The sequence below is a fragment of the Antechinus flavipes genome, chromosome 1 (assembly GCF_016432865.1).
Source record: "Antechinus flavipes isolate AdamAnt ecotype Samford, QLD, Australia chromosome 1, AdamAnt_v2, whole genome shotgun sequence".
NCBI lineage: Eukaryota > Metazoa > Chordata > Mammalia > Dasyuromorphia > Dasyuridae > Antechinus > Antechinus flavipes.
This window is the reverse complement of record NC_067398.1, coordinates 308,723,094-308,748,966: the sequence shown is the minus strand read 5'-3', so window position 1 is coordinate 308,748,966 and position 25,873 is coordinate 308,723,094. Positions and strand designations below refer to the sequence as shown.

Below are 25,873 nucleotides of genomic sequence, written 5' to 3'. Positions count from 1 at the left end.
TTTTTATAAAGTCTTCTAAATCTCAACAATCACATCTATATGATTTCTCATTTCTAGATGTATTTCTTCATTTAAAAAATTTTAGAAAAATAAATTGTCTCTTCAATATCAAACCAGTCAAATTGTACAAAAAGTTATTTTGTTAAAAAAAAAAAAAAGGCATAATTGAATCCCTTACCTGTTTCTTTCAAAAAGACAGCAAATAGAGCCGTCCTGATTGCTCTCAGAGCTACTTAGAGAAGGAAAAGAAGAAAAGAAGGGCATAAGATCTGGTACATGTACAAAAGCAAAATCTATATCAAAAAGGCAGATTCTGTAGAATTTAAATTGAATAAATTTCATTAAAAAGACAATAGAGATCCAGCCAACAAGCACAGTTTGCAAAAATGTCAAGTAGGAGCTCAAATAAGCAACTTCATCTCAGTAAGGAGGAATATGGATAGACTCAAAATCACTTCAAGTTGAAATATGTTCATTCAAACCAGAATTACACATGTGCACATATATACACACACACACACACACACACACACACACACACACACACACACATTCATACTCATACAGTTGGCTGGAAGCTCAAAGTACTGAATTCTCTACCCAAAAAGGTATTTCCAATTCAGTTCATTTTTTTATCTATAGATTTGTGTGTGTGTGTGTGTGTGTGTGTGTGTGTGTGTGTGTGTGTGTGTGACAGACAGAGACAGAGAGAAAATTGTATTATTTAACAAATGCATTTGACCACTTAAAAGGTTTTTTTAATACTTGTGCTGTCCTACCTCACCTTCCCACCTCACCAAGAACATAGTATTAACTCATTCATTAAATTCCAGCATTTTGGGACATGCTATAAAATGATCAAATTAATTTGTTTCATTTCTTTCTAGCTCCAGTGATAACTCTACAGAAAGTGAGGAGGAGACTCCAGATATGAGATTTGAGAAAGGACCCAGAGAGAGAATTTCACAAAGACCAAGGTAGAAAAAGGAAGGGGTTTTCATTCAGCTCCAGGAACATGATCCAGAAAATTCCAAGAGTGACATCTTGGGACTTTATTTTTTTTCTCTATTAGTGATTTCCCCCCTAACATCAATATCACTCTGGTAATTAAAAATCAAGCTGTCTCTTTCCTGCATTAACTTTTTTTTTTTTGGGGGGGGGGGCAAGTTTTTTTTTTTTTTTTTTTTTGCTAAGGATATTTGAATTATATGGTTATCTCCTAATGCATCAATGCTTTGTGTGTTTCAAAGAAAAATTATTTATCATTCAAAAGAATGCCTTTTGGAGTCCATATTCTTCTGTTTTCTTCCTTTTTTGCCAGGATGTGCCATTCTGATGAACCTCAAAAAAAGAAAGGGCTTTCTAATGTACTATGCTAATGTATACTTCCTGACAATGAGCATAAAATTCCCAAATGAGCTTAAACATTTATGGAAGCTTCTAATAATAGCTGAAATATGATGCAACAGGTTTTTTTCCCTAGTGTTTTTGGCAGTGGTTGCTTGTTTGAGAATCATCTCCATAACAGTTTTACATACCCAAGATAAAAATGTCCTGTTAAAACTTAACTTTGCAACTTAAATAGATTCATCCCATTTCAAGTATTTATGATATTTTACATCTTTACCAAGAACATTTTTTGATTCTAGGCTATTACACTGTTGAATTTTACATAATTGTTTCAGTCATTTCTACACTCGTTCACTCATAATTGACTGAATAAATGAATAAACAAGAATTTTTTAAATTAGCACCTATATCACCTGTTCTGAACAAAGTACTTTGGAGATATAAAAGAAGTCAAAGAAGTGATTCCTGTTTCTGAGAACCCTACAATTTAATGGGAAAGATAGAACATAAATACATCAAAATCTTGAAGAACAATTTACAAAGCAACAGATAACACAGTAGAAAAAAAAAAAAAAAACATCATGTGCTGGGAGCATATATTGATATATACCAAATATGGCACATTTAGATATGCCCAAATTTTAGCTTGTTCCATCACTCAACACTTTATCTATATACATTATACAAATACTAATGCATGATAAATTCTGGCATATCAAGATGTTCCACAGCACATACCTCCAATAAATGAGTAGGCACACTGGCACTTGGCTAAATTTGTAGATTTAATATCTATAATACTCTCAAACATTTTTTTGTTTGTGGATTCATACAGTAAAGTTCTTGAGAGCAACAGCTGTATTCTCATTTTCATTGGAAACTCCTATAATCTAAGATTCAATATAAATAGTATGAAATTTATCTTTCAAGATTATGAAGTAGAAGAATTTTTGTTTCCCATGCCCCTAAAATGCTTTTGTCTCCTATAGCCAGTACTCTTTATTTTCCATCTCTTGGCTCACTTTGGCATCAAGCTGAAATGTATTCATTTTTTCTTTTCAGTTTCCTGTCAAAAATTGCTTTCAGATTATTCATCACTCTTGAATAAATGACATCTAAAGATATTATCCCTTTTGGTAGAAAATTGCATTTTCCCATTGGAATAATAACTAAGTTAATAGGAAGAATAGCACTAAAGGTAGAATTTGGGGGATTAGCCAGTTTAACAGAATTGGCCCTTATAGTCTAAATTAATCCTCCTTCGAGTAAGACAGTTCCTGCACATATTGGACCAAGTTTGACTAAGTGACAACTATTAGTGTTCTGGGTCCCTATATTCAAGTAATTGCTGGGAGGCCTCTTGAATGAGTTACTTTCTTCTTTATGTGAAAAAGTTGTTGAAATTGATGAAATATTTTTTCTTCCCAAATATACTGCTCAGTCTTTAATAACCATGAAGAAAGTGTCAGAATGCTTTTCTCTGATTTGTCCTTGTTTTTCTTGCATTCTGTTTCTTACCAGGGACCAGACTGGGAAAAGTTACCTGTTACAACAGCTTCGTGCTTTCCAGAAGACCTCTCAGTCATGTGGTACTGAAACTAAAGTAATTACTCAAAATACTCAGGATACTGAAGTTTTTGAAGACATGGCCAAGGTGGGAATCAGGAGAAAACAAGTGATAACAAGAGAGAGACATCAGAACATTTCAGAAAGGCCACTGGCATCCAAATACCTTCCACTCCTGGACCTAGAGGCCAAAGGTAAAGGAGAAAATAAAAAAGGGCATCCACAAGATTCCAAATTCAGAAAAATTCATTGTGGAGGTGGTGGCTCCTCTGAATAAAACAAGAAAAACTTCCAGGTAAAGTAATTTGAGAACTGAGTCGATAATGTGGATTTTAGTAATAACTATACCCAGTTCTATGTGTGGGTTCTCTTTGTTCTCTTTCATGTTTTTCATGAGTATCTGTGGAGAAGTAAGATTTAGACCATGTGTGATACAATAGTATATTTATTCAGGTAGATGGCATTTTAAGATTAACAAAGCCCTTTGTTTATAAGGTTGTTGAGTTATTTCAGTCATGGCCAACTGTCTGTGACCCCATTTGGGGTTTTCTTGACAAAGATACTGGAGTATTTCCTATGTGCCATTTCCTTCTTTAACTCACTTTACAAATGAAGAAAATGAGGCTAATAGGGTTAAGTGACTTGCCCTGGGTAACCTAATTAGTAAGTGTCTGAAGTCAAATTTGAACTTTACATGTCAGCCTCAGTGCTCTTGTGTAATGCTGCCCTACTCAACTTCTAATGAGCCTCAATTTCCTTATTTGTAAAACAGAAATGATATTTGCAGTACCTACTGCATAGGGATTTGGGGAAGAACAAATAAGAAAATGTATATAAAATGGCTCTGTGAACCCTAATATACAGATACACTGTCAACTACTATTTGGGTCACTTTCAACTGTATTTCTGCAGTTCCTCCTTCCGCTTAAAGTTCTACTTTCATATTTCTTTGGATACCCTTCCACCTGGATGTCCTATCAGCACCTTAAATTCCATATGTCTAAATCTGAACTTATCATCCCCTCCCCTCTAATTCTCCCTTTCCCTAACCAATTCTTTCTATTGGTTATGCCACTATTGGTCCCAGGTACTCAGCCTTAAAACTTGAGAATCCTTTTTTATTCTTCTTTTTCCATTATTTCTTCTCACCATTTAAATCAGTTACTAAGTTCTATAGTTCTTATGTCAATAACAGTTCTCACATCTCTTACTGGGACCACGTTTTCATTTTGTGAATGATAGCATCCTCATCGATTCTCTTACATCCAGCTTCTCACGAATTCATCATTCTACTATTGCCCTACAATCATCTTAATTTATTGTTCCAATCATGTAAACTCTTCTATTTATAAACCCTTAGTGGCTCTCTTTTACATACTGAAATGTGTATATGTGTCTGTCTCTGTCTGTCTCTGTCTGTGTCTCTGTCTCTCTGTCTCTCTCTCTCTCTCTTTCTCTCTCTCTCTGTGGTGTGTGTGTGTGTGTGTGTGTGTGTGTGTGTGTGTGTGTGTGTATGAATGTCCTATCCTAGCATTTAAGGCCTCCAATAATCTAACTCTAACCCTTCCTTTGTAGCCTTCTTTGACACTACTCCCCTTTTTGTACTTTGTATTCCAGCCAAACTGGGCTTTAACAGTTAACTATTCTTCTTTATCTTAACCCTCTCCAGTATCTATCTGTGCCTTCAGTCACATATTTGGAATAGACTAATTTCCCCTTTCCCCAACCTGTTGATATTCCTTCCTTCCTTCCTTCTAAGCCACACTGAGGAAACACCAAGTACACAAACATGTTACTGATCCACCCTGCCCTGCCCTGGAAGTGATCTCTCCATCCTCAAATGTCTGAAAGCACTTTGTTCAAATCTTTTTTTTGCCCTTAATTCCATTTTCTGTTATATGAGCTACAGTTATGGATGGCAGAAGAGACAGAAGCACAGTGGATAGAAGGCACAGTAAGAAGATTTGGGCTCAGATTCTGCTTCTGACTATTATTGTAGACTGTGTGATTCTGGGCAAGTCACTTAAATTGACTATTAGCTTACAAGATGCTGAGTGGCATTGATAGAGGGAGTTTCTTCATTCTGGAGTTCCCTATACCATTAAAATTAAAATGTTCCATCTCTGTCGCATTCCCTGTGGATAGTATTTCCCCCATTTGATTATAAGCTATTTGAGTGCAAAGACTTAACTTAGTTACTTTTAGTTCTCCCAGGACCTATAGAGTGCCTTGAATATAATTTAATATTATATTATTTATAGATTTAATAAACATTTATTCAGTTTAAGAGAACGCAGTGGTCCTGAATAAGGAAACTATGGGGAAGTGAAGACAGACCTAAGGTGCTTTTTCATTTGGGGATAAGTCTGACTCTATTCCTCTCCATTTTTTTCCCCAAAGGATGATTGTGTTAAGCATGCTTCAAATAGGAACAGTATCTTGGACATAGTTTCTCCCTTTTTAAAAAAAAGATTTCTAGAAAGAGGCCTAAGAATGATGACAATCAACTTTTACTTCTAAAGATAGTTCCTTTTATTCATTAATAGGCATTTTAACTCAAAGAATAAGTACTGTTTTCTAGGATAGGTTTTGTCAGGTTTTCTGCATATGGCAGACATAGTAATTGGGGAATATATATTAGAACAGAATTCCAAATACTTTGTCCAGAGTCCATTTAGCTGGATTCCAAAGTTTGGAAGGTATTTTTCCCCTCAGACCTGTGATTCCTGATTTCTGTAAAAAAAAAAAAAAATTCCTTTTACCAAAGATCAACTGTTCTGCAACTCAGATGTTACCAAGAGATTAAAGCTTGACTTTGGTCTTGACTCCATTACTTCCTGTTAGATATCATAAAGGACATAGAAGAAATCAATCAGTAAACATTTATTAAATGACTACTTAGTGTTAAGCACTGTGCTAAATTCTGGAGATACAAAAAAGAGGCAAAAGAGAATCCCTGCCTTCAAGAAGCTTACACTCTAAGGTTGGGGGAGACAACATTCAGATAAATACATATTTAAAAAAAGCTATATACAGGATAAATAGGAAATAATTAGCATAGGGAAGCACTGGAATTTTTTTTCTAGTCAACAAGCATTGATTAAGCACATTGCCAGACATTATGCTAAGTGCTGGGAATACAAAGGAAGACAAAGTCAAAAGATAGGATTTTAGTTATAACTTAAAGGAAGCCAGGGAGGTTAATAGGTGAGTAGGCCAGTGGGTCAGTCTTGGATTTGAAGTGAGAGAACAAGATTGACTCTAGGCTTTGCTACTTTTGAATTCTTTTTTGCCAGTTGCTTCATCCTGGGCCCTGTTTCCTTATTTGTAAGACTATCTGCCTTCAGAGATCTTTTCCTGAATTAAGATATGATCTTTTGGTTCCCCTATTGGTTCCCCAGTAGGGGAATGAGGAGCACTTCACCTCCTGTGAAGGAGAGGTGCTGCCCTTTCTCTCTCCTTGCAGTTTAGATGTGATATAAGGATGGTTGAAGGAACTGGATGTTTAATCTAGACAATGAAAGACTTAGAGGAATACTGTCACCAAATAATTGAACGGCTGTTAGATGAAAACATAGTTCTGTTTGACCCAAGAACTAAAAACAACAGTTAGGAGTTGCAAAGAAGCAAATTTTGGCTTGATATAAAGAAAAAAAAAACATTTTAATAGAGTTATCCACAAATGTAATACGTATTAGGGCAGAATTCTATTTCAGGGTTACCATAGGAATTCATCATAGAAATTCATAGGAATTAGAAATTCAGAATAGAAGAGACCATAAAGAACATCACAAGGTGTTTCCCTTTACCATGAGCAGAGTTTGGATGATGTTTTATGTTCTGACACTGGGAGAATCCTCATTCAGGTATAGGTTGCATTAGATGGCCACTGAGGCCCCTTCTAATCCTGAAATTCTACAATTCTTATGATACCAAAACCAAGACAATGCCTTTGTAGGAACTACATCTTCTTCACTTACAGAACAGGGACTGTCATGATTAAACAGTCTAATCCAACAAATATTTTTATTGAAGCTCCTTTGAGACTTTATATACAGAGAATATAAAGATGAATGAGTTAGCAGCCTCTACCTTTATGGAGTTTATAATCTGGCAGAAGTATAAGATCCTCAAGAATATATAATCTATCTCAAATATTTTTGGTATCCATCTCAGTCATTTGACAGAAGCTTTTTGAATGCAGGGAAGAAAGTTCAAAGAATATAACTGACACTGGATTCAGAAATGCTGCTTATTCAAGCTGGTCTTAAGCTAGCCCCAGGAATCCAGAGATATTGTAATTTTCATGGGGGACTTTCAGAATCCAGGGAAATTCATCCATCCATCCATCCATCCAACAAACATTCACTGGATCCATACTAGTGCCAAGTAGTGGGCTGTAGGAAGTCACAGTCCCTGTTCTCAAGGAGTAATTCCTTCTTCAGGCCATAGTTGGAACAATAGTTGTGCTTAGTATAATCAATTAATTATTCAATTTTAAGCAGTAGGAGATTTTATATTTGAATTTATGTTATATTTCCTCATAGCCAGAATGCACTATATACTAAATTGTCATGTGATATAACTCTTTGAGATAGATACTGAAACCTTGCAATGTGTGTTCGAGGTGGTGGTGGGATATGGAAGAGGGTTTAAGTAAGGAGGAAGAAGGTACCAAATAGGTTGCTGCCTAATCTGCCCACCCTGAAATCCTGTCTCTTTTCTATGGGCAGAGGAAAGGGCCAGAAAACTTCTTTCAGATCCCTCATCTACATATATATATATATATATAAAATCAAACTTTTAGAGTTTTTATTTTGCTTCTGCCTCTGTTCATTTATGTATCTAGTTTAACACATGAACTAAATATATAGCTCCCTTGGGAGCTGGAAATAGTGTAAAATTTGTTTTTTCCATTTTTCTTCTGCTTCAGTTAAAACAAATATATCCATTTGGAATTTCTAAAATCAACTCCACTTGTAATAGACGTGAACAAATGCAAGCTTTGTTTCCAAAATCAAAGTCCATACAGTCACTAATGTACAGTAAGAACTGAGAAACTGAAGGGAAAGTTGGCAGGAAATAGTGGTACAGAAAAATGATCTTTTTTTGTGCGTATGTGTGAGGCAATTGGGGTTAAGTGACTTGCCCAGAGTCACACAATAAGTATCCGAGACAGGAGCTGAACTTGGGTCTTTCTGACGTCAGAGTCAATGCTCTATCCATTGCATCATCTAGTTGCCCCTAACATCCCTCTTTTTATCTGGAGGGGGCACTTAGATAAAAGTTGAAGCACCTTTTAGAGAGAGATACTAGAAATGGCCATATTTTTCCCTCCTCAAATGGCATACAGTCCCTAGGTTTGCTGGAGAAACAGAAGCTGAGACATAAATTAAAGGCACAAATGTGAAGGAATCTATTGAATTGGAGATTTCACTTCCAAAAGAAACCCCAGAGCAAAATCTTGAATACCTTAGGGTTTCACCAGTGTGATATATCCCACATTAGTGGGGAGGGGTGGGATTAGACTAGATGATCCTAGGATCCTTCTATACAATGATTCTAAAAGTCTGCGACATCAACCAACAGGAACACAAAATAATCCTGTTTTTTCAAAGCCATTTATCATTTTCATTTCTTGTCCTCTTTTCCTCAGTAGTTGGAAGAACTAATGTGGAATGTAACTGTCTGCCTAACCTTCAAAAGCATTCACCAACATGGAGCCCACAACTACTCTCAAAGAAGCAATTCAAATAAGCATCTCTTGGCATAACAAAATGAGTTGACTTCATGGAAGGAGTAGAAAGAATTTCAGATCAGTGTCCTGCACTGCACTAGATAAAAGCTCCTGGCAAAGATTACAACCTTCCAAAACGGCCACTTACACCATGAAGAAGCTCTTAAACCACTTCATTGATAAAGGAAGCTTTGCTTTCCCATGGCATGGGATGCACATTCATGGGTTTGCCCTATATCAGGCAAATGAGGAAACACATCACAGCCTTTGATATCTGCCAAGATATGAAAGCAGCAAATCATAGGAGGCATTCTTCAGTCATCACTTAGATTTCCTTTTGTTTCTTGGAAGTAAAGAGACCTGGGCCATGGCTCATAAGTTTTTTCATCTCTTATCTATCAGGACCCTGACTGTGCAGGAGCTAGGGAGGCAGCAGAAGACTCAGCCATCAGCCCAGTAAACACTAGGTTGAGGAAGATAATTTAAACTAGTTTTCAAGAAAATCAGAAAAGGACCTCTAGTCTTGACTGTGACCAGGAACAAGCCCAGACTGCTTTGAATAGTTATGGCTTCCCTGGACCCTAAATAACCTCCACCCACATCCGTATGTCCTTAGACTACTGTAGGACCAGAACTTCCATTTGATGTTGGCATAGAGCTGCCCAACATTTTACTACTTGGTATTCAAAGGCTTCTTGTTTTTAAATTCCAGTGTTTCTCTTTTCCCTTTTAGTATCAGCAAATGTATTAAAATATTTATTTCTCCAATAAAGTAATGGAATGTCAACTTTTAATTCCAAGTTCAGTAGATGTTCCAGATGATCTATTTGTTAAGAAATTAAGATAGAGGCAATGGGCTGGGAATTGGCTTTTAGGGCTAAGTACTCCTAAGCAAAGATTATTTTTTGCAACATTTTTAAGTACACCTCTTAACAATCTGTCTAGTGATGTGCTAATAAATGTTGAACAACTAGCTCTCTGAAAACCCATAACATTATTTCATCCATTATTTTCTTAAATCTAGACAACAAAATAAATCCAGCTCTGATTTGTGGTCTTTGATGATTTCCAAGGCATAAAAGTTTACACTGAAAATTTACAGCTGACTGAGCCAGTATACACTGGTTCCAGCACACCCTTAAGTATGTCCCACTGCTTTGTTAATTTTTTCAGTTATTGATTTGACCAGTTAGTCAGATTGTTCTGTTCTTATGATTCAGGCCTAGTCCTTCACATAGTTGCTATTTTGTTATATATCATTGGCTATTCTTTGTAGTTTTGTGTTCATTCTTTTATCCCCTGAGGTCCAAAAATTAATGTAGAGTCAACACTTATGCATGTATCTTATGTTCAGTTATTTCACTTGTCAATTATTTCCTATATAAACACTTTTTATAAAGAAAGCATAAAATTCTTCTCAATGAAAGAAAAATAGGAAATTTGTATTGCCTTCCAACAATATACACAAGTCTTGGCCTCCTCGAGCATGAAAACATTTTAAAATTTAGTTTGTTATATATCTAGAAGATTTGGAAAGAGATTGAAAGGCTGCTTTATCATAAGTCACATGCCAGGGGGAGATCAGATCTCTATTCCCAGGGAATGGAGATCAGGTGTTCTTAATACTGATAGTGTCTGGAACTAGTCCTTTGGGGGGAAATGGTGATTAATAACACGGATATAGGAAGAATCAGAAGTGTCAATTCAAAATGAGGAATTATGGGCTCTAGGAAGTAGGAAGCCAAAGTAAGAGTTATGATGCACTGGAGATGGAATGTCCTCCTGAATCCTAAACTAGAAGAGAGCAGGCAGAAAATACTGGTAAACCAAGGATGTAACTTTTTTAGACTGTGCTATCTCATGAGATGGTAGTTAAAAGCTTACTAATGTAGAACACTCTGACCCATTCCTTCAAAAATCTAGTACTGGTGACTGCTTTAGAAGGGTAGTCCTAGGCCAGGCTGAGCTGAGAGAGCCCATCCAGTCCAATCTAGAGTGTTTTTGAGAATTCTTGCTTGTATGGGGTCAGAAGGGTGAGTTGTGAGGTTCAGGATTATCATTGGTAGTATGAATTACTCAGATATTCTATTTGACACAAGAACTATGGACTCAAGAAGCTCCTACCCTTTAGGGCCAACTAATAGCTTGAAGCTCAAGGATAAGTCATACACTGACTGAGCTACATTCAGGTCCCAGTCTTCTCAGTCAACATGATATAATGACACCAAGAGATTACCTTCCTGATGTCATTGGTCCTCTAAGAGAATGAAGGATAAACAAACAAAAAAAGAAACTAGCAGCACTCAAGGAGAGAAAAATCTTGGACCCAATTGATTAGGGACCTCTGACCTACATAATAAATCGATTACTCATGAAAAAATTAACATGTGATGCTTCCAAATCAGGGAGCAGACTGAAAACTTTGCATAGCAAAGTATACTAGAATGTACTAAAAGCTTCGTTCATAATGATTTCCATCTATTCCAAAAAATTTCACTACTCTCATGCTCATAAAATCCAACTTAAGAAGGAAGGAAGAGTTGGGAACATAGGGCTAGCAATAAATCAAACCATACTGAAAGTTGATTTTTTTGGTTTCTAAATTTGTGCTATTTAGAACAGCTTCTAAATCTAAACTGGGAAGAGGGATTCATCACATCCAACTTAAAATATTTCTAAGGGTCTGGATTCTTGAATTATGGACCCTTCATTAATGAGCTTCATTGATACAGATTCCTCATTATGGGCAAACAATCTTAATTACTCTCATTCAATTTAGTTCAACTGATTCTTAGACTCCACAGTTCTTCACCAGGCCACATTGAAATCTCTGAGTTTAATAGGGCCTGCCAGTACTTTGTGTGTATTGGGATAGCTTTCATACAGCCAGGGTCACCACCCCCACCACCATGAAGCACCAGCAGAGGACTTAAATCACATTTAAGGCTCATTTAGAAACCATTCTCCAAAAAAAAAAAATACAAAAGTATTGCCTTTATTAAAGGAATGAAGAGGAACAGGTATATGTTAATATTGCAGCCCAAGGCTTGATTCACATGAAGGTAATACTGTCAAATATAAAAATACACATATGGATTTGGTGATGGGAAAAACTAAAACTGGATGCCTTATTCTTGGCTGCCCCAAGAGAGGAATAGCTGAAACTATTCTAGAATTGGTTCTTTGCTGCAAAAACTGAGAACAAGTTTCATTGGTTGTTACTGGGAAACCAGCTCTTTGAATCTAACAGAAGAATTAGTCTTCTACTAATCCTCATGAACCATACACCAGATTGTAAATACTAAATATCTAGGAGAGAACAAACATTAGGCACCTAAACAGAATTGAGAACTGAAATGGAAACTCCAGACTGATCTTTTTAACTTTGGAAAGATCCAGGAATGGATGGCTACAAATAACTTAAAAACTCACAGATAAATCCAGAGTTAGGAAGAGAAGATGGTCCTTTAATTCCAGGTTCTCAGATTCAACAAGAACAATTAAAAAAGGAATGTTCTGAGCTGAAAAATATCCTTCTACAGAACAGATAATTTTTAGCATGACTGGCAACAAAATACATTTCTATAAAGCAAACCTTCCTTTTTCAATGACATCCCCTAGAAGATCAGAGGTATGTTCTTAGGGCAAAAAAGTACAAAAGACTGAGTTGAAAATAATTGACAAGAAAGGATCAGAATGGTGATTAGGCCTGAACCACATAGTGAGTGGAAATAATGAATATTTTTGTGCCATTTTCCCTATCAGAAATCTCTTCACCTTCATAAAACTTCTTAGCAATCTGTAATAGAATCAGACTGTATGCCATGGTAATAGTTACCATTTGATAACTCATAATGTATTCAAATTTTTGTAAGTTAATGGTTTCTGATTCTATAAAATGAATAGCATAGTCCTAATCATCGTTATAAAGTTCAAAATCCTGAAAATAAATGTCCCTCAAACAAGAGGAGGGCTGTATATTGTGTCTTTGAAAAGCTGAGCTTGAGTGGAAAATTACTCCAAACATCACTCAGTGAACATAACTCTCCCCTGCATGAACCTCCTGATGTGCTGCAAGCTGGTGTTTTCGTGTGAAGCTTTCCCCACACTTCTCGCATTTATAGGGTCTCTCTCCTGTATGTGTTCTCTGATGTTTATTAAGGTCAGTACCCCGACGAAAGCTTTTCCCACAATTCTGGCATGTGTAGGGTTTCTCACCTGTGTGGGTTCTCCGGTGTGCGCTAAAATGAGAGCTATTATTGAAGCTTTTCCCACATTCCCCACATTTATAGGGTCTCTCTCCAGTGTGAGTTCTTCGATGTATGACAAGGCTTGAGCTCTGGCTGAAGCATTTCCCACATTCATTACATTTGTATGGTTTTTCTCCAGTATGAATTCTCTGGTGGGTACTGAAATTGGAACGGTCACTAAAACCCTTTCCACATACAAGACACTTGTAGGGTTTCTCCCCTGTGTGAGTTCTCTGATGTTTGATCAAATGAGAACTTTTGTTAAAGCTTTTTCCACATTCAAGGCATTTGTAGGGTTTCTCTACTATACAGACTCTCTGAAGACTTATATTTCTTTCCTGAACAGGAGTTTGGCTCTTTCCCTCAATCAGTGGATAGCCCTGATGACATTCTGGTCGAATTAGACAAGTATGTCCCTGACAAGCTGCCTGAAGACTATGTTCCCTGGACTTCTCTGGCAAGGTTCTACACAATTCCATTTTCATGGCAGAATCCTCCTTGGAATCTTCTTTCTCAATCTTGATCTCACATCCTAGAAGAAAGGAGAGAAAATGAAATCCTTGATCCTAGAGGGTAATAAAATCAAGGTAAAATCAGACAGTGAATCTAAACACATTAAGTGCCTACTATCTGCCAGATGCTGGGGTTACAAAAAGAGGCAAAAGATACTTCCTACTCTCAAAAAGTTTACAATCTAATGGAAGAAATAACATGCAAACAAATACAAAGCAAGCTATATACAGAATATGAAATAACAGGAAAAGCACTAGAATTAAGACTATAGGAAAGTGGATTTTAGCTGGAACTTCAAGGAAACTAGGAAGGGTCAATGGTCAGAATGGAGGAGGGAGAGCATTCCAGGCATGGAGGACAGGCAGAATATCCAGAGTTTAGAGATGAAATGTCTTGTTTGTGAAACAGGCAGGAGGAGGCCAATGTTGCTGAAGAGTATATGTCAGGGAGTAAGATTCAAGACTAGAAAAGTAGGAGGGAGCTAGGTAAAAGGAAAAAAGTTGGAAAATTACACTTGTAACATTTGTAATTACATTTAAAAATCTGTAGGAAGACTTTTAGAACTTGTTACCATTTCATTCTTTTACATCTACTCCTAAGGGAAAAAAGTATCTAAGTTTTAGGTTGCTAAAAGATAGTAGTAATCTTCCACTATTAACCACTTGTAAGATACACTTCAAGGTCCTTGTGGCAATTTTTTCTAAAGGTCTCAGAAAGAGAGGGCTCCCATGTTAAGTGCACCATATAGAATAACTGACATGTGGAGTTGAATCATTCACTAGTATTTTGAAATCCTCAATTACAAGGAATTTAATAACCAATGAGTGTGGAATTCTCAATTTCCTGCTGAGTCTCAAGGGCAAAAATTCTCCTTCCAACACAAATTTTATAAGACTAAATGTGAACTAGACTTTGATAACCATGACTGATGTTAAAATCTAGATTCAGTGAATCAAGTAAGATGAGGCAGGAACCAGAGATTTTTTCCTTTTTCATACTTATGAGGTTCTCTGTCAGCCATTAGGAACGACCCAATTTTAATTCTTTCTCCTTTGTCTTGAATTTCGGATTTTCTGTTTCCAAACTACTGTTTCAAAGTGGAATGATTTCAACTTACATTCATTTATTTTATTCATACAATAAACATTTATTAAATACCCACCAAGTACAATGGTTCATACTGAAGAACATACAAAAACATAATACTATTCCTGCCCTTCAAGAGCTTACAGTCTATAAGGGTGACAAAACACACACACAAATAAGCATAATATAAATCTGTGCATAAGGGTCCAAAATGCTGAGATAAGATAAGAAAGTAATCTAATGAGGTAAGGGAAAAGGTCATGAACTTTGGAGTCTTTTCAACTGTACCTTGAAGAGGAAGCATGATGTCAATAGGCAGAGATGGGGACAAATATGATTCAAGTGTCTGAAGATACATGTCATCAGGACTTGCTCATTCACAGAATTTTATGTCAAAAACTTAATCTAATTCCAACTTCTTTTCCTATTAAGATTTGACTTTCTGCTTCATAAGTTGTACAAATATGCTCAGATGACTAGAATTCAAAATTTTCGGCAAAGGATCAAAGGATAAAAGCTTTTGTCTTTTTAATTTTATTAGCTTTCCATCTCCATGTAAAGGATAAATGCTTTTCCAGATTTTACTATCCTATGCCTCTTATATAGTGTTCTGCACCTAGCAGATGTTATATAAATGCTTAATGACTGAGTGATTCTTTTATATTGCATTTTCCCCTCAATTATGTTCCTGTCAACCTGTGCTATTTTTTAGTATTTGCTATTATTCACCTGGCTTAGTTTCTTCCTTTGAGAGTTATTTCCCCTTTTAGCTCTTTATAAAGTGTTTCATTTAGAAAAGCTAATTTATTACTTTCAGTGCTACAAATCAAAACACCAGCTTTTTCTTGTGCCTTAAAACTTTCACTAGACAATATTCATCTTAGTCTCTCATTTTCTCTTACCTTACATGAGGCAACATCTCATTAGCAGAATCTTCAACACCCAAACTTTGATGATAGCTGAAATCCTAATGTTCTCCTCACTTGTGTGATTATCTCTTGGACTATCTCTCTCCTTGAAAGATTGTAGATTCTAGTTCAACAATCTTTCCCTTTGATCCAGTTGGGCAATTAGATTTGATTTGGGAACAGGAAGCCCTGTCCATAAGGAAGGTCAGTGCTCAGTAAAAGAAATAGGAAAAACTCTGTTTACATACAGAATCTGCCTCCAAATAAGGGAGTAAGTTCAGGATCCAGAAATGTAGCATGTAATTTTTTTCTGGAAACTTTCAGAGTAGTCAAGACCCCCAAAATGGAAAAAAAAATATATGATTAACTATTAGGTTAAGAACTTCCACTATTTAACATAATTCACATGCCCCAGTGTGAATTCTGCCATTAATGCTGAAAGGTTATGCAAACCAAATTCAACAAGTACAATTCTTTAGGAATTTATAATTTATAGTAGAAAACATCAGTTGGGGTTAAATGACTTGCTCAAAGTCACACAATTAAGAAGTATCTGGGGCTGGATTTGAACTCAGCTCCTTCTGTCTAAACAGCCAGTGTTCTATTCACTGAACCACCTAGCTGTCCAAGATTCTATTCAAAAACAAAAGGATATGGCAGACAGCTAATCATATCAGATTGATTTTGGTTCATAAAAAGGAAAATACGAACAATTCAGTTATTTTAAAAACAGATGTGATGCCTTAGAAACAATTATATCAATATCAGTTATCTGGGAAAAGTTCCTAAAAGAAGGTTGGATTTTAAGTGTTCTTGATTGATAGAAAGGAATACAGTAAACTAGGAAATTCTCATCACAAAGGGTTGCATAAGAAAAGACTGAGGAATGGAAGTAGAAGCGGATAAAGAAGTCTCAAGTAGGTTTCCTTGTTGGATAATGCAAAAATGAGAAATAAAGGACATTAAGTTAAGCAGGTGAGAAACTTGAAGGTGAAGCAAAAAATCTTGTTCCTGAAGCACAATGCTGTCCTTTCTATAAGACTGACACTATTGTATAGTAAAGCTTAAGTTAGAAGCACATTCTCCAATAGTAGTGACATATTTTAATTAATTCCATCTCTTATCCAGTCTTCCTTATGACCAATGGCATATGCTGTGAGATTGCCAGATGAGACTAGAGATGCAATTATACAACAAAACAAAGCTATTCATTGGCTCACACGGGAATCGATCCATGAATGTGCTCTAATTATCGTGTTATTGAGCAGGTTCTCATCCTTTTGACAGTCTGGTGAAGCTTATGAACCCCTTGTCACAAAGCATACAAGAGGTGACAATAGAAGGTATCATTATAGATATGGTCTGTAAGATGGACAAAATAAAAGCCAGGTGTGGGATGGTACACTCCTAGTATATTTGCTATTGAGGCAGGCTGAGGCTGGAAGAATTTTGGAGTACAGTTTGGCAAAAGACAATCCAACAGTGAGGTCCCCCAGAGCCAGGAGTTACAAGGCTACTCAAAAGAGGTAGGAACTGGCCTCAGTCAAACATGGAGCAGGTCAAAGCTTCTGAACTAATGGGTAGTGGGACTGGGACTATGAGAAGCCACTGTACTTCCAACTGGGCAAGACAGACCCAGATCCTCCCCGCAAAAAAAAGTAATAGAATATTAATGAGGTATCTTATATACCTCTTAAATTATTAGTATTACTCATATGCTCCCTTGAATTGTTATCTCTTTGTATATATGTCTTATTTCTTACTAATTAGGCCAGGAGCCTCTTACATCTCCTCCTAATTCCATCATTTAGCACAGTGCCTTACACATATTATGTGTCTATTAAATGTATGCTGACTGATATACACTGGGATAAAGTAATGAGAAAAAAAGGGAGAATATATAAAAATGATACCTATAGAAACAGGTATAGAAACAGACTACCCAAGCATCATAGACCTCAGAGGTTTTAAGCCAAAGGGGAAAAGGCTTTAATTAGCAGAATCATGTTACCATAATTTTCCTGCAGGACATCCCTGTAGTGTTCTTTCTGAACTGGTTCCAGGTGCCCCAACTCCTCCTGGGAGAGGTACATAGCCACATCCTCAAATGTCACTGGCATCTGCAAAAAAAAATCACACAACTCCACTCTGTCAGAGCTACCTCAGGTACACTCTTGGTCTTGGCTTAGGGTAATCATCAATTACTCTCAAAATGATCTACAATCTTATCAGTGACCCAAGAACTCTTGGGATCACTTTTGATTCTCCTGCATTACATATCTACTCTGGATCTAAATCTCAAAACTGACTTTCATATGGCTCAGTTGTTATATTCATATTTGACTTTTCATGATCCTATTTGTGGTTTTCTTAGCAAAAATTACTGGAGTAGTTTGCCATATCCTTCTCCAGTTCATTTTACAGGTGAGAAAACTAAGGCAAACAGAGTGAAGTAACTTGCTGAGGGGCACCCAGTTAGTGCCTGAGGCTACATTTGAATTGAGGAAGATGAGTTTTCCTCACTTCAGATCTAGTGCTATATCCACTGCACCATCTTGCTGCTTCCCTACTTTCTATTTGAGCTACACTTTTGTCTTTTCCATTTTTGTATAAAATCCACAGCTCAACTGAATTCCTTTTCAGACTCCTGTCTCAGGGCTTTCAGTTACCATACTCTTTTGTTCCCTTTTCTTTGATGTCTCTTGCTTTTTCACCCTCTTTTTCCACTGATACCTTAGGCTTCCTTGCCAATATGTTCCTTAGTCCTGCTGACAGCTCTCAGGGCAAAAGAAATTGCTACTCAGTTCTACAGCAAGGACTACCTAGTAAGACCTGGAATGTAATAGAAGTATGGATCATTTGGCCAAAGTAGTAACATTTCCTTGGACCTAGGACAAAGTGCCAGGAGTATGAAAACTGATATGAAAAAATGAAAAAACAGGAAGACCAAAAGAACATTTTAGAGCAACACCTGAAATATTCGAAAAGAGCTGGATAAGCTAGATGATATGTTGGAACAGACAAAAGAGACTTAGTTGACCATGCCTAAAGTGGTGAGTGGCTACCAGAAGCAACAGAGAGTGATAGAACAATGTTCTTAAGTAATATAAAACAGACTAGAACTGATTATTTTTCTTTATAGAGGAGAAGAGAAAAGAATGTTGAGGCGGGGAAGCTTCAGGAAAGATGAAGACAGCAATCTGTATATGATAGCTTAAAGTTTTGTTTGGATTAATATGTATAGAACACTTTTTTAAAAATCTCATTTGCTAGAGACTGATTTCTACCAAGAATCAGTCTCCCACAGACACACACAGAGGAAACATGACCCATATGGATTTCAGTTCAACATGAAGCTTATTGGTCCAACATTCTTGGCTATTTTTGAGGTAACCCAAACCAGGAGGACAAAAGAGGTTAAACAGAATCCTAAACATCTGGTGCATAAATTTAAATAAAATGCACTTGAGTTTAATGATTTGAATTCTGGATTATTAAAGATGACTGATTCTAGGATAATAAGATACCTTGAGATGATTTTGGAGTTCCCAGGATAATTAACCTCTGAACACTGAAATAATACCTGTTATTTGTATTGGAGGCAAAGACAGAGGTGGGGCAGAGTGGAGTGGGATAGGGGAACATGATTCACCTGGGACCAGGCAGAGATTAATGCACTTGCTGTTTGCTGTTCTCTAGTGCTCTCCTCCCTGAAGAGGGCAGAAACCCGGGAAACAGGTGAACCTATTGAATGAGAACAGTCATTAATTGAGTCATTCCTTGCTCAGGGTTGCCCTTTCTCATCACTGAGTTCAAGATGTTTACCCTAAACCATCCGGAAGTTTATCCTAGACCTTTATCACATGCTGTCCTGATGCAAAATACCTGATCAAAGTGCTGGGTGGAACCAAGAATTCTTCCTGTTTCTAATATTATTTTTATTTACTTAGGTAAATATTTCCCAATTATATTTAAATTTTTTTTTAAGAACTACTAAATTCTTACCTCATAGTTCTATGCCTATAATTGTAGAATTAGATATAGAGCTGGAAGAAACCACAGAGGCTTTCTAATCCAGCCTTTTCGTTTATAAAATGAGGAAACCGAGAGGAAGCCCAAGAAAGTTACATAATGTGCCCAGAATCACAAAGATCACAAGAGTCAGAAGTGTGATGTGACCTGAGGTCCTCCAATTAGAACCAATGTTCTTTCCATTAGGATACCTCCTACTCTTGTCCATTTCCCAGTCTCATTGAACTCAGTCAGACACCTATCCTGGTTGTTCCCACATAACTCTTTTTCTCTCCCTCCATACCAAGCATTCTTCCCCAGGAAGGGCAGTTTCTTACCTCTCTTTGGCCGCAGTTGGAAATTCTTTTTGGATCTATAGTGTGGCTGTTCCTGTGGTCCAAGACAGGACTTCTGTGCTCCCTCCTCTTGGAACCTTGCCTCTTGCTGCGTGGCTCCCTGGAATATCAAAGATTCCTGGGTTCTTCTTTGGGGTCCACCATCTCTTCTGAGAGCACCTCCTGCCCTGGTACAAAAACTATAATCTGGGAACAGCCCACATCCCTCCTCCTGTTACAAAGAATCTGGGAAATTGAGAACTAGATTTCCTCCAGGCCCTTTTCAGCTTTTTACCACCACTAAACTCCTTCTCACTTTTCTTCTTATCTCAAACTGTTTCTTCTCCACTTTCTATTCTTTCTTCTCTAGTCTCTGGCCTCCCCCCCCCCCCCCCCAGTTATAAACCTTTCCTTCTCATATTTTAATCTGTGCCCAATCATATTCTCTATTCTGTGATGACTAGAATCTCTTATTCTTCCTCCTAGTTTGCACCTTAAAGTTGAGAATTTACTTGGTGCAGAATTTACTAGATGCAGAAATAAGTGCCTTTTCTAAGGTAAAAGATAAAATTAATCAGATATTACCTCAGCTCTGGCCCCAGCAGCCCTAGCCTTACTCTTGTTATAGGTACTATTTAGTAGGGATCTTGAAATCCCAACCTCAAGGTAAATTTGTGGAAAACAGATACAGAACAGATGTTAAGGAGTAATTGCAAATATTGAGAAGTACATCCCTAACCTTAACTACTTGACTCTTTTAATAATGCATTCCTTTCTATCACTTTTAGAGACAAGAGTCATCAAGTAGTTAGACAATAAACCGGACCCAATATAATATTTCTGATACTTTTACGAAAGTAATTAACATTCTTTTGGAACTTTACTACTTTATTTTTGAAACCTTCTCTCCTTTTGTTAAAAACACTATATACCATACATTTAAGGAACATTTTATAGATATATTTTGTTTTATCCCAAGAGATTTTCCAACAAACACCCAAACTATACTACCACAAAGAATATCCCCCAAAACAGTTATGAAAAACCATTTAATTGTAATTCATAGCAATTTAACAAAAAGAAAGACATGCCATTAACTTTGATAATCTGGTACCAGTCCTATGTTCCATCATAAATTTATTTTTTAAATTAATATTAATTTGATCTAGAGAATCTTGCAAAAACCCTGAAATTATGAAATATCTACGATACCAACAAAACTCAGATAGGAAATACTTATCTCACACTTCCTCAACTAATTAGCATTTCTGGGTTACTGTTGCTTACTATTTGTATTCACTGGATACCTGGTTCTACTCTTCTCCATTCGGTGATACAATAACCAGTAGGAAAGTTTGTTAAGTGATTAGAAAGTTAGATACAAAAGTATTTAGAAGAGAAAGAGAAGTCCTGAGAAAAGACATCTCCAACTGAACAATGAAATCAATGATAGAAATATTTGCTTAATTAATGTAAACTAATTTTATAGTCAACTTTACAGAAATGTATCTGTTTGGTTAAGCAAAGAACACTATTGTACATTACCAAGAGGAAAATGACCAGTTCTGAGGGAGAGGGAAACAATATAGGGTATGATAAGCATTATGGGAAGATTTAAAAAAAAAAGGGGGGGGGGGAATCTAATTCTTAACTCCATGAAAGTTATTGATTTAAAATTAGAGGGAATAAGCACAGAATAAGAACCTTTCCCTCCTTCCCCCAGGTCTGTATGGACTTGTTTGGACTAGATGCAATTCCGATAATAAACTAGGAGCAAACTCTCATCTTGGTCAACCCTTAGTGAAAGAGTCTATAATTTTAATATCTCAGCTGATGCACCTTCCTAAAGAGCTTAAGAATTGTAAGAAAGCAAAATGGAATGGGTCCTGTCATTCAGTACTTGATAATACCCCAATCCCTCAAAATTAAAATCTCTTCCTCACCCATTGCCTCTGCTTCCTGGGTTCTCTCTGCAAACCCTCCACCAGGACCACTGCCTCTTCACCACTTTCTGGATGCTGTTCCCGTACCCATGTCTGGATTTCCCCTGGCAATACAGTCAGGAACTGCTCCAGCACCAGCAGTTCCAAGATCTGCTCCTTTGTCCGCATCTCTGGTCTCAGCCACTGACAACAGAGCTCCCAGAGTCGGCTGAGAGCTTCCCGAGGGCCAGCTACCTCCTGATAGCAAAACAGCCTAAAGAGCTGACGGAAGGTCTCTGGATTGGGATCCTTCCTTTGCAAAGGAGGTTCTTCTTGCCAAGGGAAATCTTCTTCTACCTTCACAATGAGGATCTCTTCCTGCTCCAAGGGAGACTGAAGCTGTAGGCCAAGGGCTGTAGCCATGGTACTGAAGGGACAACTCTGAGGATCCACTCTGTGCCGATTTTGGAAATGGCAGGACCTTTTGTGAAAGAAACCGTTTTTCCTTTTTGGGACTCTAGAGAAGAAATAGCAAAATCTATGAAATCAGAGGCCTAGTTCTTATTTCCTTCCCTATCTTACTCTATTCGGCTCTCTGACCATGGAAAGACCACCTAATCAGGCCCAGTGAAATGTTCTCATCTGCAGAATCTGACTGCCTTGGATGATACAGTGGAAAGAGCCTGGAAGTCAAAGGACCTGTCTGTCAACTCCTAGGCCTCAGCTTTAGATTAGAGGCTCTTAACCTGGGGTGCATGGGCTTGGATGGGGGGAGGGGAATCACATCTTTATTTTCACTAAATTCTAATTGAAACAGCATTTTCTTCAGTTATTTAAAAAAAAAAAAACACAACCCATAATTCTAAGAAGGGATCCATAAGATTACCCAAACTGCCAATGAGGAGGAAAAGAAGAAATGAGCATTTATTAAGCACCTACTGCATGTCAAGAATAACAGTAGCAGTAATAATGATGATGATGATGATGATGATGATGATGGGTAACATTTAGATAGTATTCACTATGTGCCAGGCACTGTAGTAAAATGTACTAAGTACTCTACAATTATTATGTCACATAATATAACAAACTCCAGGGAACTAGGTGCTGTTAATAATTCCACTTTTTCAATTAATTTTTATTTTCTGAAAATACAAAAAAAAAAAAATAGGCAGTGGAGTTGCACCTGGAGTCAGGAAGATGCAATAATTAACTCCATTTTATTATTGAGGAAACTGAGGTAGATAATTCGTCCGGGGTCACAATGCTGGTCTGTGTCCTGAGCAATATTTGAACTCAGATCTTCCCGACTTCAAGCTTAATGCTCTATTAATACTATATACTCTCTCTGCTATAGTATATACCATACTATTATACTACCTACTCTACTTTCCTCAAATAAAATGCTATGCCATTGGAAATTGAGGCAGACGGAGTTAAGGACATGACTTGCCTAGGATCACACACTAGTATTTGAGGCCGGGTTTCAACTTGGGTCTCATTGCATCCAGGCCCAGTGCTCTAAGCATTACACCACCAGCTTCCCTCAGTTTTTGCATCTGAAAGATAGGCCGATATGAGTTTGTTATCAAAACAGACATTTGGTACTAGCCCGATACCGTCATCCTGCCCTAGATGTGTTTGTTTCTTCCCTCTCCATTCCTCTTCCCCCTAAGTTGCAGAGAAAAGGTCTTGGGTCCTGGCTCGGCGCTGTACCCGACTCCGAGATAGAGGCCCAGGAATGGGGTGCAGGGCGCAGGGTCTGTCCACGCTCCCTCCTCCTCCCCCACTCACCGCTCGGGAGTCGCCAGGGCCGAGAGGGGGCAGGAGGGAGGGAGCCTCCGGGCGGGGCGGGGCGAGGCGAGGTGAGGCGAAGGGCAGAGCTCCTTGGTTCGCTAGGCGGTCGGAGCGTCCACTCGACCCGCCCCTCAAAGGAAAAACCCTGATTCCCGCACTGGCCTGTACTGGCCTCCGTCGGGTCCGAACCGGCCAAACTACGGGATAGTGACTGATTGGCTTGAGCGGGGTGTCAAGGGTAGAGAATGAGGGGCGACGACTCGATGTGGTCCGGGGCACTCTGGGTATTGTAGTTCCGTGGGCGCTGAGAAGCCTTCCCCCACTTCTTAACTGGGAGCTCAGGTTCTGCTACAAGAGGTTCTTTTGATGTAATAGAACTGTCCCCCTGATTTTTGGGGGCCGGGGATGGGCCTGGATTAGAAAAACCCTAAATCTCAATCCCCTCTCGGTTCTGCAAAAACTACCTGGTTCTCGTGGGAAACTCCCACCTCCAGTTGATCTGGGAATCACTTTGGGAAACGATCACCACCCTTATTGATTTGAAAATTAGCCCCTCAATTGCCCCCTACCCCCAAGCATACTAGGCTACTTAAAAATCAGGACTCTGTACCCCAAACTTCCGCTACCTTCCTCATCCGGAAGCGGTCCACTGAGAGCTGCTCAGTGAGAACAAACCCATTCTCGCCAAACCTCGGGACTGCCACCCCCTCAATATTTACGGCCAGCCTCAATTTGAAAAAGATTATCATGGTTTTTCATGCATTTGCTGTTTGTTTGTTGTATTTCTGTTAATTGTTTATCCTAAAATGTTAGCGCTTATTGCAGATAGCAAAACCATAAATCAATGCCCCCATTTAAGCATGAGTTATATAGACCAAAAAGTATTAATGGAGCACTTTCTATGTGCTAGGCCATGGGAATACAAATACAAAGAAGGAAACTATTCCTGTCCTCCATAACCTTACATTTTGTTGGAGGAGTCAACAAGTGCACGTAAAAATGTTGAGAGGAGCCATAGGGTCCTCATGCTGCTGTCTCAGGTTTTTGCTAAAGAATTCGCAGTCCTGATCTGCAAGCTAGATTTTTGGCAAAAAAAAAAAAAATGGGTTTGTTTTCACAGAGAAACTATTTCTTCAGCGGTCTACTTCCTGATTAGGAAGATAGCAAAGGTTTGAGTACGGAATCTTGTTTTTTATTATCCTAATAATGGGTCCAAATCAATAAAGGGTGGTGATTGTTTCCCAGATCAATTGGGAAGTGGGAGCTTCCTGTGGGAATCAGGTAGCTTTCTCAGAGCTGGGAGACTCAGGTGGGTAGGGATCATTTTTAGGAATTTCCTCAGGCCAGGTTTCCCACCCTCCACAAATATCAGGGAGACACAGTTTTATTACATCAAAAATATATATAGCTTAAATATAAAGCTAATAAATACACACAGCAAAACAGTTAACTATTAAGTAATTTGGGAGAGTATTAGCAGCTGCCATCAGGAAAGGCTTCATATGGCCTATGAGGCAGGGGTTGTATCTTGAAGAGGGACTATGAAGCAGAAATGAAGAGGGAGTGCTTTCCAGGAATGGGGGATGGCCTGGGGAAATGCTTTGAAAAGGGAGATAGAGTATCCTTAATGAGGAACAAAGAGAAGATCAATTTAGCTGGATCATAGAGGACAGAAGTGTCTTTTAATGAGGCTGGAAAGATCAGCCCGGGCCAAGCGAGGACTGTAGAAACCAAAAGGATAATTTTGTTTTTACTTTCTAGAGTCAATAAGAATCCACTTCAAAGCATTTTTTTTTTCACTTTTTTTTTTTTTTTTTGTTGGCTAGTTTTTTCCTTTCTCCTGATTTTTCCTCCTTTTGGTCTGATTTTTCTTGCATGATATGACAAAAATGGAAATATGTTTAAAAGAACTGCACATATTTAACCTATATCAGATTGCTTGCTGTCTTGGGGAGGGAGGAGGTAAGGGTGAGAGGGAGAAAAATTTGGAACTCAAAATCTTACACAAATGAATTTTAAAAACTGCCTTTATATGTATTTTTAAAAAATAAAGGAATCCACAAAAGCTTATTGAGAAGCTTATAAGATAGTCACTTAAGGAAAATTACCTTGGTGGCAGTGTGTAAAATACTATAGGACAATGAGCCTAGAGGCCCAGAGACCAGTTAGGAGGATGTTGCAATACTCTAGGTGAGTGGTCATGAAGGCCTTGACTAAGGTGATATTTATGTGAGTGGAGAGAAGAGATAGGATTTGAGAAATAATGCACAGGTGAAAATGTCAAGATTTGACAACTGATTGGATATGTTGGGTGCCATAAAATATGGAATGTGATATAATGCTGAGATTACAAACCTGAAATACTGAAAGGATAGTGGTGTAAACAGGGAAGTGGGAA

General features: G+C 37.7%; 2 protein-coding genes across 9 annotated transcripts in view; one reads left to right on the top strand and one right to left on the bottom strand.

Moving 5' to 3' along the window:
* DNAAF8 (dynein axonemal assembly factor 8) overlaps nt 1–21,675 on the top strand; it is a 45,063-nt gene extending 23,388 nt beyond the window's left edge. For 4 of the 7 annotated variants that reach the window (XM_051964474.1, XM_051964449.1, XM_051964465.1 and 1 more), the window contains exons 8-10: nt 888–977; nt 2,872–3,110; nt 8,573–9,447. In XM_051964474.1, coding sequence (XP_051820434.1) covers nt 888–977; nt 2,872–3,110; nt 8,573–8,673 — 430 coding nt within the window. In that variant the 3' untranslated portion in view covers nt 8,674–9,447. Of the gene's footprint in view, nt 1–887; nt 978–2,871; nt 3,212–8,572; nt 9,448–21,479 lie in introns of those variants that run through there. The other 3 variants (XM_051964497.1, XM_051964490.1, XM_051964482.1) reach the window with 3 other exon arrangements.
* Nucleotides 11,633–24,399, bottom strand: ZNF500 (zinc finger protein 500). 2 transcript variants are annotated; one of them, XM_051964511.1, is made up of 6 exons: nt 23,473–24,399; nt 21,700–22,195; nt 19,760–19,877; nt 19,063–19,154; nt 17,422–17,530; nt 11,633–13,435 (listed from the first exon to the last, which is right to left on the bottom strand). In XM_051964511.1, the coding sequence occupies exons 2-6, from the start codon at nt 22,099–22,101 to the stop codon at nt 12,684–12,686; spliced, it is 1,473 nt and encodes a 490-aa protein (XP_051820471.1). In that variant the 5' UTR covers nt 22,102–22,195; nt 23,473–24,399; the 3' UTR covers nt 11,633–12,683. The 2 variants fall into 2 exon arrangements, with proteins under 2 accessions (XP_051820471.1, XP_051820480.1); XM_051964520.1 differs by lacking the exon at nt 23,473–24,399 and having other exon boundaries at nt 21,700–22,635.
* Between the last annotated feature and the right edge of the window lie 1,474 nt (nt 24,400–25,873).